The sequence below is a fragment of the Balaenoptera physalus genome (assembly GCF_965194825.1).
Source record: "Balaenoptera physalus genome assembly, chromosome: 11".
NCBI lineage: Eukaryota > Metazoa > Chordata > Mammalia > Artiodactyla > Balaenopteridae > Balaenoptera > Balaenoptera physalus.
The window spans coordinates 37,811,084-37,824,645 of record NC_138896.1 but is presented as its reverse complement, the minus strand read 5'-3'; the positions used below and the strand labels follow the sequence as shown (position 1 = coordinate 37,824,645).

General features: G+C 45.9%; 1 protein-coding gene across 4 annotated transcripts in view; it reads left to right on the top strand.

Annotated features, from left to right (window-relative positions):
* TBC1D22B (TBC1 domain family member 22B) overlaps window positions 1-13,562 on the top strand; it is a 64,332-nt gene that overhangs the window by 16,727 nt on the left and 34,043 nt on the right. For all 4 annotated transcript variants that reach the window (XM_082412543.1, XM_082412542.1, XM_082412540.1 and 1 more), the window contains exons 3-7: window positions 3,942-4,249; window positions 6,520-6,699; window positions 7,247-7,317; window positions 8,660-8,788; window positions 10,036-10,101. In XM_082412543.1, the coding sequence (XP_082268669.1) occupies window positions 3,942-4,249; window positions 6,520-6,699; window positions 7,247-7,317; window positions 8,660-8,788; window positions 10,036-10,101 (754 nt within the window). The remainder of the gene's footprint in view (window positions 1-3,941; window positions 4,250-6,519; window positions 6,700-7,246; window positions 7,318-8,659; window positions 8,789-10,035; window positions 10,102-13,562) is intronic.

Below are 13,562 nucleotides of genomic sequence, written 5' to 3'. Positions count from 1 at the left end.
AGGTTAGTTATAGATTAGTTGGGACCATGTTAAAATAGGCAACCTATAAGCCAGAGGCACCCCCAGCTAGAATTACCTGGATTAATATTTTACTGACACTCACCATGGCCCATCTCTTGGTGCGGTATTTTTTTGTTTGTTTGTTTGTTTTTTAAATTTATTTATTATTATTTTTGGCTGCGTTGGGTCTTCGTTGCTGCACGCAGACTTTCTCTGGTTGCAGCGAGCGGGGCTACTCTTCGTTGCGATGCACGGGCTTCTCATTGCGGTGGCTTCTCTTGCTGAGGAGCACGGACTCTAGAGCGCAGGCTCAGTAGTTGTGGCTTGTGGGCTTAGTTGCTCCGCGGTGTGTGGGATCTTCCTGGACCAGGGCTTGAACCCATGACCCCTGCACTGGCAGGCAGATCCTTAACCACTGTGCCACCAGGCAAGTCCCTGGTGCAGTGTTTTGATCCACTCCAGGGTGTGCATATGCTTCACCCAATGTTAGACTAATAGCATCTAGTCAATTCTTTGACCTGAGTTAAAATTCAGCTTCTTGATTCATGGTTTATTTAAAGAATTCTTAAGACATCAAGAGGGTATTTAAGAAACATCAACCAAGGAAAAAAAAAATAACCTTGGCATCCAAAGTACTCTTTATCACTCCATTGGAATCATCGTGTGCAATCTTGAGGTACACGTGGTCTCTAAGGAGGAAAACAATAACAATAGCCACATACTCCTATGCAGCATTTTTTTGATGACAGATCTTTCTTTTTTTTTTTTTTAAGTTACCATCTTTTTTAAAATTATTATTATTATTATTTTTAAATTTTATTTATTTATTTATTTATGGCTGTGTTGGATCTTCGTTTCTGTGCGAGGGCTTTCTCTAATTGCGGCAAGTGGGGGCCACTCTTCATCGCGGTGCGCGGGCCTCTCACTGTTGCGGCCTCTCTTGTTGCGGAGCACAGGCTCCAGACGCGCAGGCTCAGTAATTGTGGCTCACGGGCCTAGTTGCTCTGCAGCATGTGGGATCTTCCCAGACCAGGGCTCGAACCTGTGTCCCCTGCATTGGCAGGCAGATTCTCAACCACTGTGCCACCAGGGAAGCCCGACAGATCTTTCTTACACATCCGCCTATTTGTTCTTGACAGTGAACCCACTGAGGTGAGTACTGCAGGTTGTGGATCCTGGATCCCCTTTCACAGAGGAGAAGCATAGTGATGAATCCAGAACATACAGCCTCAAGAGGTCTGCAGAGAAGTAATTTGCCTCTGGCTCATGGATTTCTTTCTTTTTTTTTTTTTTTTAATATTTCCAGATCCTTTTTTTTTTTTTTTTTAATCTTTATTGGGGTATAATTGCTTTACTGGCTCATGGATTTTTGACGTGCAGATTTTTGCACTGCATTGCCTCAGTTTTATTTTCTTTGATTTGGGCTCTTGTTCATTTTTGATTGTTCATTCAGTACTCTTACTTTGGGGATTGACAAAAGCCAACAAAACAACCTTTTCCAGTGGTTAATAAAAATAATATGCTCATTGTAGAAAACATGAATAATTCAGAGAAGTATAAAAATTAAATTTATCCCCTATAATTCCATAGCCCAGAGATAAGCAATGTTAACATTTTGACGCATTTTATTCCTGGTCTTTTCTGTGCATATACTTTCTAAGAAATATAGAGATCATAGAAAATATATAATTTTGGTTCAATTTTCACTTTATTGAGATCATTTTCTAGTGTTATTAAATAGCCTTCAAGATGTGATTTTCGATAAGCAGTATAGCATTCCATTTGGTGGCTGAAACATAATATATTTCATCATTTGCAATTTCTAGATGTTTATGTTGTTTGCAGTTTTTAACCAAAATAAATAATACCATTATAAACTGTTTTAGATCACCTTTGTTTGATTCTCTGATTATTTTCTTATGGTCAGAAATTATGAATCATTTTCAGGCTCATGGTGTGTATGTTGCCAGATTGTTTTCCAGAAGGTGGTACAACATGCACCCCCACCTGCAGTATTAGAGAGCTGGTCGGTCTCACTACACCTTAGTTAGCACCAAAGAGGATGCGTCTTTAAATCTTTACTGATTTAGTGGGTGGAAAATGGTAACTTGTTTCCTTCACATTTGAACTGTTACTTCCTGTAATCTTATGTTATCTCCTGCATCCTGGGTGATAGAGTGATATATTTTCCTTTACTCTGTGCGAGACTAGTGTTTGAAAATATGCCTCAGTGATACCTTTTTTGGTGTTAATAATAGGGACTTTCCGATGACCTGTATGAGTTACGAGTCTGTTTTTATAGATGTTAGGAACAGTTATCTTTCAGAATAACTATTGGACGTATCTAGGGAGATGGGATGGGTATTAGACCACCCACCTCTACCCAAAGGGAAGAAACATCTCTTGGAAATGGGGGAACTTCAGCTCTTCCAGCAGAGCCTTGTTTTTAGTCTAGAGTTGCCCTGGCTTGCTGAGGGAAACAGTGAGGCATTTTAATGATGTTTTTACCCCTTGCATTCCAGTCCTCAGGGATGCTAATTAGGACTGAATTAGAAATGTCCCAACTACCTAGTCCCCTGGAACCAGAATAAGGGCCCCCAGACCTTAAGGGGTCCACAGAGAGGAAAAGTTCAGGGAGATTTTCCTGGCGGTCCAGTGGTTAAGACTCCACACTTCCACTGCAGGGGGCACGGGCTCGATCCCTGGTCAGGGAACTAAGATCCCGCAAGCCACATGGTGCAGCCAAAAAAAAAAAAGAAGAGGAAAAGTGCAGGAAAGTAGGAAAGGTCTACATCAGCGGTCCCCAACCTTTTTGGCACCAGGGACTGGTTTCATGGAAGACAGTTTTTCCATGGACTGGGGGGGCGGCGTGGGGAGATGGTTTTGGTATGATTCAAGTGCATTACATTTATTGTGCACTTTATTTCTATTATTCAGTCATGTACTGTCTCCACGATTTTTTTGCTGTATTCTACACTATTATTTATTAAATGCATTTGAAAAAATAAACTCGTATATACTCAGATTTATTTTTAAAATAAACCTTATTAGTTCCCTAAGTGGAAAACCAGTATCATTTGCCAAAAATAGAAAGTAACCTTAAAAATAAATACAGTGAAACAAAACAATCTTATTAATTAAATTCTAAGCCAGATTCTGTTCTTACAAAATGTTGATCCTGAGACTGCCCTCACTTTGTTAAAAAATAGTCGTAAAGACAGAGTGGCAGCAAACTCAGATCTCTCCTCAAGGGCAGCAGAAGGACTTTAACAGAATAAAAAGGGAACAACTTGTTCATTTTGGAACTCAGTGTTTCATCATACATGTGGGCTACCTAAAATTGTCTCTTGTTCTACCAGTAGTTGATGTCCTGCTTTAAAAAATAGTTTAGGTTATGTTGTCATAACAGATTAACTCTGAAATCTCAGCGGATTGACACAACAAGGGCTTATTTCTCACTCACACCACCTGTCCGAAGTAGAGTCAGGTGGGTGTGGAGGGCAGGCTCTGCTCCACATAGTCACTCTGTTATCCAGGCTGAGGGAAGCGCCACCATCTGGAGTTGTCATGATAGAAGAAAGCTTATAGAGAACTCACACCTGTTCTTTTATACTTTGGCTCAGAAGGGACTGCCTCACTTCTCTCCTTAGCCCATTGGCCAGAACTAGTCATATAGCGTCACCTCAGTGCCGGGGGGCTGGAAAGTATAGAGGAGCACATGGAATATTTGGAGAGCGTTGCTGTCCTTGTTTCATCTGGCTCTGCAGCATACAGGTGGTCTGGATGCATCACATGAGGAATGGAAACGGATATTTTTTTGTTTGAAGAAGGTAATGATTGTGCATGAGATAGTTTGTAATACTATTACTATTATATTAAGCAAGTGAAGATGGTCAGATGTGTCAGACCATTCCTTCGTAACGGTGTCTCCTTTCTTAAAGCTTCATTAAAGAACGGTCAAAAGTCAGCACGGTTCCTCTGAAGAATAAGAAGGCCTCCAGTTTTCATGAGTTTGCCCGGAACACCAGTGATGCTTGGGACATTGGTGATGATGAGGAAGAGGACTTTTCCTCCCCTTCTTTCCAAACTCTGAACTCAAAAGTTGCTTTGGCAACTGCTGCCCAAGTGCTAGAAAACCATAGCAAGCTGAGGGTGAAACCAGAGCGGTCCCAGTCAACGACATCCGATGTTCCTGCCAGCTACAAGGTCATAAAGTCCAGCAGTGACGCCCAGCTGTCCAGAAATTCCAGTAAGTCTGTCCAGCTCCCCTCCTTAGGCTCAGCCTCTTCAGCAGAGTGCCTTTTAAATAAAAACAGGTTTTTTTAGGGCCTCCCTCAGATCTTCCACTGGGTGATAAATAAGCGAGCTCAAGCCTGAGGGACGTCAGTGAGCCTCACTGGTCCTGAGCTGTACTTGCTCCTCCCACCTGGATGGCTGCCTGGCCCTGGGACCCAGGGTTTCACTTTCTGACACCCGAGTGTTGCCTGCCATGCTCTTCTTCCTTTACCTGTGGTGGGGTCCAGAACTTCTGTGGTTTGGTTGCTTCACATTGCTTTAGGCCTGGTCAGGTTGAAGACTACTGACTATATGTAGTTAGAGTTGTTAGTGGCTGAATTTCACAAATGTTTGGCACTGTTGGTTGACCTCCTCAGCTGTGGGGAGCAGCCACTAGCATAGGTTGTCTTTTTCCTGTTCCTGAGGGACGGAGTCCCTGTGTCACGGCTCCCTGCCCACCAGGTTGGGTGGGGCGGGAGGAGATACCCCTTCTTTTCAGGAAACTGGCAGCAGTAACTGGTTGAGATGATGGTGGTTTTATCAGATGTTTGGGGATGCTCGGTGTACTCTTTTAAGTATCCGTTGCTGTATTTAACGTTGCCCTGAAGGGTTTTATGGAAGCCAGTTATTCTGAGCTGGAGGGGGAAGTGCCCTCAAGCTAGTGAAAGTTAAAACAGCTGACTGGTAAAGGATGAAAAAGAAAGTAGAATGTCAGAGCCCTGGCGCGTGTCCTGGCTCATGTTCTAAGAGAACTTCTTTTACAGTTTCAGACTAAGGTTGTGGTCAGGAAATTAGGCTGAAAGGCCTTTAAAAATCATTCCATAGTCACTTTCCGTTGCTGATTCGGGCCCCAGCTCAAACCTTCAATGACGTGCCCAGGACAGGCATTCAGTGTCCATTGACCGGGTGGCCACAGCTACAGGCTGTGGAAAGTGTCTTCACACGTGATTGAGGGTCTCCACAGGGTCCCAGTGTGAGGGAAGGCCCCACCACGATCCCTAATGAGCTGCCCTTGTGCAGCCAGGACTGCCCAGAGCATTCCTGTTATGAGGTTCCCTCCGGGGAGCATCTGTCTGTCAGTCACTGATTCCGAAAGTGCACACTGGTCTGAGCTCTGCAGCGTGTGGTCTGTGTTTTCTAGGCCCCGTGTTACCCTAGGCATCCAAGCCAAGTATTCCGTGGCAGTTGTTTCTGTAAACCTTCTTGTCATGCTGGTTGATGAGTATTCACTGTTTTATTCTTGTTGTGACTACTACTTTTTAAGGCCCTAATATGTAAAGAATATGAAACAGTCATGAAAGGACAGTCAGAGTTTAAAACTGAGTTTCATTTGGGGTAGTAAAATAAATAAGGGTTTTGGAGTCAGGCAGACCTAAGGTGGTATCTCAGCTCTCTCTTGCAAATTCCTTAACCTCTCTGAGCTACAGTTTCCTAATCTCTAAAATAGTGATAAATTCCTACCGTATGTTGCAAGGATCAAATGAGAGGTCATATGTAACTGTGACCAGCACAGTGCCTTAATAAGCATTCAATAAATGTTAGTCCTACACTGGTCATTTCTCCTACCTACCATCTAGTTTAGAAGTGTCTAGAACTGGACACAGAGTTCAGCTTGAGTCTGTGTTCCTGTTATTTCAGTTAGAGAAATGTGATTGGCTGGTGAGAAATATGGGGGCACAGAGGAACCCGCCTTAGGCCAGAGCCTCTCACCCGTGTGCAGAGCACAACTAGTGGGCCAAGGACAGGTGAGAGTTGTGCCAGAGGTATTGACCCTCTCAGCCCTTGGGGCAGCTGGCTGGGCCTGGGGCTTCGGGAGATCAGCCACCTCCTTTCATTGCGGTGTGCTTTACAGTGTCATTTTCTCTGTGCTCCGTGACGTGGAAAAGGAAGGCAAACACTGCCTTTGACTGCGTTGCCCCAAAACTTGCTATTAGGCACCAAGAAAAGTTCCAGGTTGGGGTAGAAAGAAGACAACTGATTTTCCTCTGAAGTCACAAAAAAAGTTGTCAAATTTGCTACCGCAGCTGGAGTCTCTGAAACGCAGCCCTTCACCTGGGCGGATGAATGGAGCGCAGCTGGGTTTCCATATCCTGGCTGCTCCACACCGAGCACCTTCAGGCAGCGCACAAACCGTGCAGCCTCAGCTCTGGTGGAGGAGACCAGTGCTCAACGGTCAGGTTTAAGGTTTCTCAGAACCTGTGCTCTTCACACAGCTTGTCCTCTTTCTCTTTCAAATTATCTCAGGTGATACATGCCTGAGGAACCCACTCCACAAACAGCAGTCCCTCCCTCTCCGACCCATCATCCCCCTTGTTGCCCGGATCTCGGACCAGAACGCTTCTGGGGCACCCCCGATGACTGTCCGGGAGAAAACCCGCCTAGAAAAATTCCGTCAGCTTCTCTCCAGCCACAACACCGACTTAGGTGAGTCGCCGTGAGCCCTGGGCAAAAGCTAGCACCTCTTGGTGACTGGAATTCTCAGAGACCTGGAAGCTATTGCTCTTTATTCTTCCTTCTTTTACTTTTCCAGCATCTCCTGATCTGGTGCCCATTGAAGTGACATGCAGGTATTAAGTCAGAAATATGTTACTAGGAATTAGGGACCAAATTAGGTGGGACTGGATTCTGTGGCCTGTAGCTATTCTGGCTTTGGTCTCCCCTACCTCCAGGTGATTCTTACTGAAATCCACACCTACTGGCCTTCCTCTTCCCCTCTAACTCTAATCTCTGAGCTGACTGGATCACTGCTGCAGAGCCGTGACCTTGGCGCTTTGCTGCTCAGGGCTGTGTTTTGGGCTTTTTCCCTGTGCTTGTCGGTAGCTGGTGGCGGTGGTGGCAGCGGCAGTGGTGGCGGTGGCGATGGCAATCGTCCTACTGGAACGGTGGAAGGCACCAGGCAGCGCTGGCTGAGGCTTGTCTTAGGGCATCTGTGGGAAGGGCTACATCCAACAAAGCCTTTATCTATTTGCAGATGAACTGAGGAAGTGTAGCTGGCCAGGGGTTCCCAGGGAGGTTCGGCCTGTAACCTGGAGACTCCTATCGGTGAGTTCTACCCACTGTGTAGAGAAGCGTGAGCCTCACACAGCCCTTCTGACCTGCTGAGGTTAGTCTGGTCACATAAGTCTTGCTCCATAGACTTCTCTAGTCCTACCGGATGTGGCAGACCTGTGGGACCGTAGTCCTATTTCTTTGCATAAAGAAACACATTCTTGAGAGTTTATTCCCACACACGTAGAAGAGCACACGTTTGTGCCTGTAGCCCTGATCTCGCCTTCTCAGCACCGAGGAGGAAGAATACAGTGAGGCTGGGTGAGCCAGCGCTTGTTTGAACAGGCTCCCACATTCCCTGGGCTTCCCTCCTTTTTCAGTAGGAGTAACCTACTTTGCAACTGTGAAGAGTTGATAAAGGGGCCTCCCTCAGAAGCCTGCACTAGTCCCACTTTCACTGAGTAACGGAGCACTGTGCCTGTCGCTGTGATAGGAACACTTTGATTTCCTGAGCCTGTAAAATTCATTCATTCGTTCAGTAAATCTTTTAAGGATTTATTGAGGGCCTGCTGTTTGCCAGGCATGGTGCCAGGTGCTGTGAGGATATACGGAAGTGAAGACGGCACAGCCCCTGCTCTCCAGGCGCTTGCTTGCTCGCTATGGAATGTATCCCTTAGCTGCCTGCAAGAGGACGGCTCTCTCCTGACTGCCCCCACCCCCAGTCTTGCAGCCGGGTAATCATTGCCCCTGCTTCTTCTAAGTTTGAATGCTATTAGAAGTAGATGTGGTGAGAATGGAAGGGGAACAGGAGATGTAAGAATTGAGAGTGGGATCTAGACTAGGGATAAGAATGTAAGTTGGCCTGGAGCTGGGGCCAGGAGCGGGGCTGCTGCCAGCAGTTCTGTGTCCGGATGTTGCAGCTGCTGTGTCGCAGATTCCATTCAGGTTCCTAAGCTGGTAATTCTGAGTGTTACCGTAGAAAAGAATGTGTAACCGGCACCGACTCACGTGGCACACCACTGAGATACGCCACAGAGGCGGCCACCTCCCCGTGACCCTGGGAAGGATTGCCTCGTGCACACGCAGCCCCAGGAGGTCCTGACTTGGGTCCAGTTCCCTCCCACTGACCTACATTCGCTGCTCTACTGTGCCAGCTCCGGAGCTCCGCAGTGCTCCAGCAGTACCCGCTCCTAGCGCAGTGCAGGGGGTGCAGGGGTAAATAACCCTGGTTGGCCGTGCTTCATCTGCCCACATGTGCATCGCATTGAAGGAGGAGAGGGCAAACACTGGGGGGCCAGAACCAAGATGGGATTTACGGCTGTGTCTTGGCAGCTTTCTTTTTAAGGATTCATCCAACCAGTGCCTGTCCCCATCTGACTAGCAGTCCTGTCTACAGGGCTATCTCCCAGCGAACACCGAGAGGAGGAAGCTGACCTTGCAGCGGAAGCGGGAGGAGTATTTTGGCTTCATTGAACAGTATTATGACTCTCGAAATGAGGAACATCACCAGGATACCTACAGACAGGTACAGTCATCGCCTGCTGCCCTTTTGCTCACTAGTCGTAATCTTAAGGTGTGGCTCCTGGAAGTGCTCTTGGGGTGCGAGTTTTCCAAGTCTTCAGGCTACAGTGTGCTGGTTAGGAATTAAATTTATTCCCAGAACTACTTCCCCTCTTTCTAATTCAGTGGCTCTTATCTTAGCCATTTTAAATAGATAGATTCTGGGGGGTCCTGGTCGGTGGCAGTGCTTCTCTGACTTTAATGTGCATACACATCACCTAGGATTATGATAAAATCCCAACTAGGGATTATGGTGAAATGCAGATTCTAATTCAGGAGGTCTGGGGTGAGACTTCACTTCTAATGAGCTCCCAGGTGATGCCCCCTGCTGCTGGTCCACAGACCACACAGAGAGTAGTAAGGGTTATGGGACACAAGCTGAAAGATGAGTTCACTCTGTGGTCCATCCCTCTGGACTGTGACATCAGTGTGTCCTCCTGGCAGCTGCAGTGCCTCTTTAGCACCCATGTTTGTCTGTCTGCAGGAGCCGTAGCCATCAGCAGCCTTAGCAGGGAGTGTTCTGTCATTGTGCATAGTGGTCCCCACAGCCTGCGGAAAGGTGGAGGGTGTGAAGGGGAGTCTCGTGGTTGCAGAGGGGAAAATACTGGGGGAGGCAACTGTCTACAACAAGCTCCAAGAATTGAAGTAGCCTCTGCGGCTATTGACACAGTCCTTAGGATTGTTAGACATTGGGAAATCCCGAAGCCAAAGCCAATCATCGTGACTTCACAGAAGTCAGAACTTTCAGTGCCAGTTATTAAAGGCCAGCTCCCTCTAGTTCTCTATGCTGGCATGTTTTTGCAGCTTTCAGAGCTCTTTTACTTCTCGGGAACTGTTGAGTAAGAATCTGAAAGAGATGTACACATTTTGATCATACCTGTTAAATAAGTACCAGCCCAGAGTAAAACAGATTCCAGACAATAGGAAAAAAGCGGGTGATTCTCTTAAGTTGTGAAGCCTATTGCTGTTTGGTGTAAGTAGTTTATTTGGGAAGGTTTCCTCACTGTTCAATAAGCTATTGCTGTCATGGAAATGTATTCCAGATGCACAGGTAGGTAGGTTTAACTAGACTATTTTTGTATGGCAGTCAGTTCTTTCTAAAGATAAATTGTGCTCTCACTCTTACTCCCTTGATTTCCGGTTCCTAAGAAAATAACTTCTCAAAAGAACAAACTGGCATTTGTGTTTTTGGATGCGGCTTCTCTTTTTCAGATTCACATCGACATTCCAAGGACGAATCCTCTCATTCCATTGTTCCAGCAACCACTTGTACAGGAGGTGAGGGAAGTACTCAACATTCTCGGTCCTCCTCCCCCCATCCTTCTGTGGCACCATCTGTGTGGATGTGTGCTTAGCCCTCCCTCCAGGCATGGGCAGGTTTATGGCTAATCGTGATAGTACCTTGTGTTCGCATATGGAGCTTTGGTCCTTTCAGAGCACTTTCTTATGCATTCTCATTCGATCCTCATAACCAACCTGTGGGCTGAGTAGCACTTTGAGAGGCTAAGGGACTTGCCCAGCATCTTGAGTCTACCTGGTGACAGAATGAAGACAGAAACCACACCCTAGAATTCCTAGTCTTGTGTTTGCTCTGCTTTATCTAGCTGGTAGTGATATGTGTGTGTGTGTGTGTGTGTGTGTGTAGTAAACATACATAACAAAATTCACCATTTTAACCATTTTTAAGTGTATAGTTCAGTGACATTAAGTACATTCATATTGTTATTCAACCATTACCACAATCCATCTCTACAACTTTTTTTCATCTTCCCAAACTGAAGCTCTGTACACATGAAACAATACCTTTCCATCCCCCAGCAACTGCCATTCTACTTTCTGTGTCTATGAATTTGACTATTCCAGGTACCTCAAATAAGTGGGATCATACAGTATTTGTCCTTTTGTGACTGGCTTGTTTCACTTAGCATGATATCTTCAAGGTTCATCCGTGTTGTAGCATGTGTCAGAATTTCCTTCCTTTTTATTTTTATTTATTTATTTTCTTGGCCGCACCGCGCGGCACGCGGGATCCTAGTTCCCCGACCAGGGATCGAACTTGCGCCCCCTGCATCGGAAGCACGGAGTCTTAACCACTGGACCGCCAGGGAAGTCCCCTTCCTTCCTTTTTAAGACTGAATGATATTCCATTATATGTGTATAAGACATATTGTTGATCTGCCATCTGTCAGTGGACACTTGAGTTGCTTCCACGTTTTGGGTATTGTGAGTAATGCTGCTGTGAACGTGTGTGCAAATATCTGAGTCCCTGTTTTAAATTCTTTCGGATACCTACCCAGAAGTCAAATTAGTAGTGATATGTTGAGACCTAACAAGTTGGCAAAGCACATGAAAGGTTTCAGTGGGACTATTAATCTTTTGACCAAGCAGTAAGTATTGATATAAACTCCTCAAGATTAGGGATTTCCTTTGCAGCTTCATAGTAGCTAGGATACTGGATGTAAGTGCTCTTTGAATTATATTTTCACTCATCCTTATAATAGAGAAAATGTGATAAAAAAATGCTCAAAATAATTTCTGTTTGACTTTAGATTATACTCATAATTCTGTTTAAATATAGTGATGGGATCCCTCATAACTTACCACTAGCATAAAGAAGATTTTGAGGGTGACACCATCATTTTACCTGTAAGAGTCAGCTCAGAGGAAGCTAAAAACCGCCCAGGATCCCTTTGTGTCTCCCGTTCAGTTTCCCATGGCTCAGCCCTGCTCATTCCTCATTTTAACTTGAAGATGTTCAGATTCTTCTCTCTTACCTGTGCATGGTTACTTTAAATTTGGAGACAGGGAAAGTAGTTTATTTAAAAGGCTTCTCCTAGTAGTGGAACCTGCCTACAAAGAAAGAAATTCAAGCTGTAGTCTTTCCAATTTTTCTTGAATCACCTTTCCATCTAGCAGACTGTAGTAATCATAAACAGAATAAATTGCCAACCAGGGAGCAGAAAATTAAGTAACATTGAATATTGAAAGACTTGTTTTATAAACCTAAAGATACTTGAGAATTGACTATAGTAAGTGAGAATTACCCACACTAGTAGAAGAGGTGTCTCAGAGGCAGACAAGATTGTCCCAGGCTTTTTCTGTAGGGAAGATTCCATGGTCTCCCCTGGTAACCAGGCTTGGTGCTCATCTATTTCCATCTCTTTGGCGTTTTCTCTTGTACAGTGTGAGTGTGTCTGCACTGTCCCATCCTTACTAGAGAGGGATTATTGCAGGTCTCCTGATTCTGAATGGTTAGCTTCCATGCGCTTGGCCATTGTTTAAGCCAGTCACCAGCGATTTGTGTACTCACAAGGAGCTGATAGCGTGAAGTAGAAGCCCTGATAAGTCCTTCAGAAGGATTGATCTGGAAGAGCTTTTAACAGAGACATCCAGACAGACACAGGCCACAGGAGGTGTGAGGAGACAGAGTGGAGCAGGGAACTCTTGAGATCTTCCTGATCGTGGTGGGTCTAGCTTGAGCCACAGTTTCAAGGGAGGGAGGAGGGTATTTAGCAGCAAAGAATGTAAGAGGGGTCCCATTGGAGTGTTGGGCCTAACACAAATGAGGACGCCACACCCTTCCCTCAGCCCCGGGGAGCAAGTGGGCCCATCTGGTGGAGGCAAGAGGCCAGCTCCTTCCAGGCTGGGCTTTGCTCTCACTGCCTGCAAGGGCAGGGGTGTTGACGGTGGGAATGTTTCTTGGCTCTCTCTGTCAGCTGGAAGGCAGACTCAACACGAGGGCTGGGAAACATCCTTTATTGTGTCTAGATTCTCCACATCTCTCCTACACTGGCTAACCAACTCCAAAACCATACGACCACTTCCTTTTTACTTTTCCCCGTGGGAGGTTTTTTTCTCCCTTGCACCTGACCTCCGAGAGGGCCTCTTCAATCTGCCTGCAGAGCTGACTGACTCTGAGCTCTGCAGAGCCAGGTGCTGTGGAGGCCCCTAATCTCCTGTCCTCCCTGCATGTAGTCATTACCACCTCTGTCATCCCTCTGGTGTGGTTCAGAGACCTGAGACGGCCCAGTCAAAGCCTGTCTAAGGAATGTATTGGGCCCAGGAGTTGTGGTCAGCAGGATGAAGCCAGGGGATGAGTATCAGCAAGCTGAGAGAAGACAGGGGAAAAGCTCCAAGTGCATAGTGAAAACAGAGAAGAGTGTAACAGAATGCGACAGGGCTGGACTCTGTAAAAGGACCATAAAGATCTTTTCAGGGACATCCCTGGTGGTCCAGTGGTTAGGACTCCATGCTTCCACTTCAGGGGGCACGGATTCGATCCCTGGTTGGGGAACTAAGATCCTGAGTGCTGTGCAGTGCGGCCAAAAAAAAAAAAAGATTTTTTCTTTCTCCCCAGTCTAGTCCTCTGGCCTCCTGTGGCTAATGTACTTAACCCCAGAGGCTTTCCCCGTGGAGGCCCTGGCTGACTTCTCTGTTCTCAAGTCCCTGGCTGTAGGAATCCATAGGATTTGGTTTATTTGACTTCCTGTCCCCAGTAAACGTCTGGGTTGCATCCTGATATGTGAAATGACTTCCTGCATTTAGAGTCTGTCACTGGTTCCTAGTCAAGCTGGGTTAGAACTAAATCCAGATCTAGATCTCCTTCCGTCTCAGCAGGGAGAGTGGGGAGTGTGGTAAAGAAGGCATTTCCTCTTTAAATCCTGTAATGACCAAAAGAGATTTAGGAAATGTATCAGAGCTTAGATATTCTGATATCTTGCTCCTGGAAATAGAGAAAC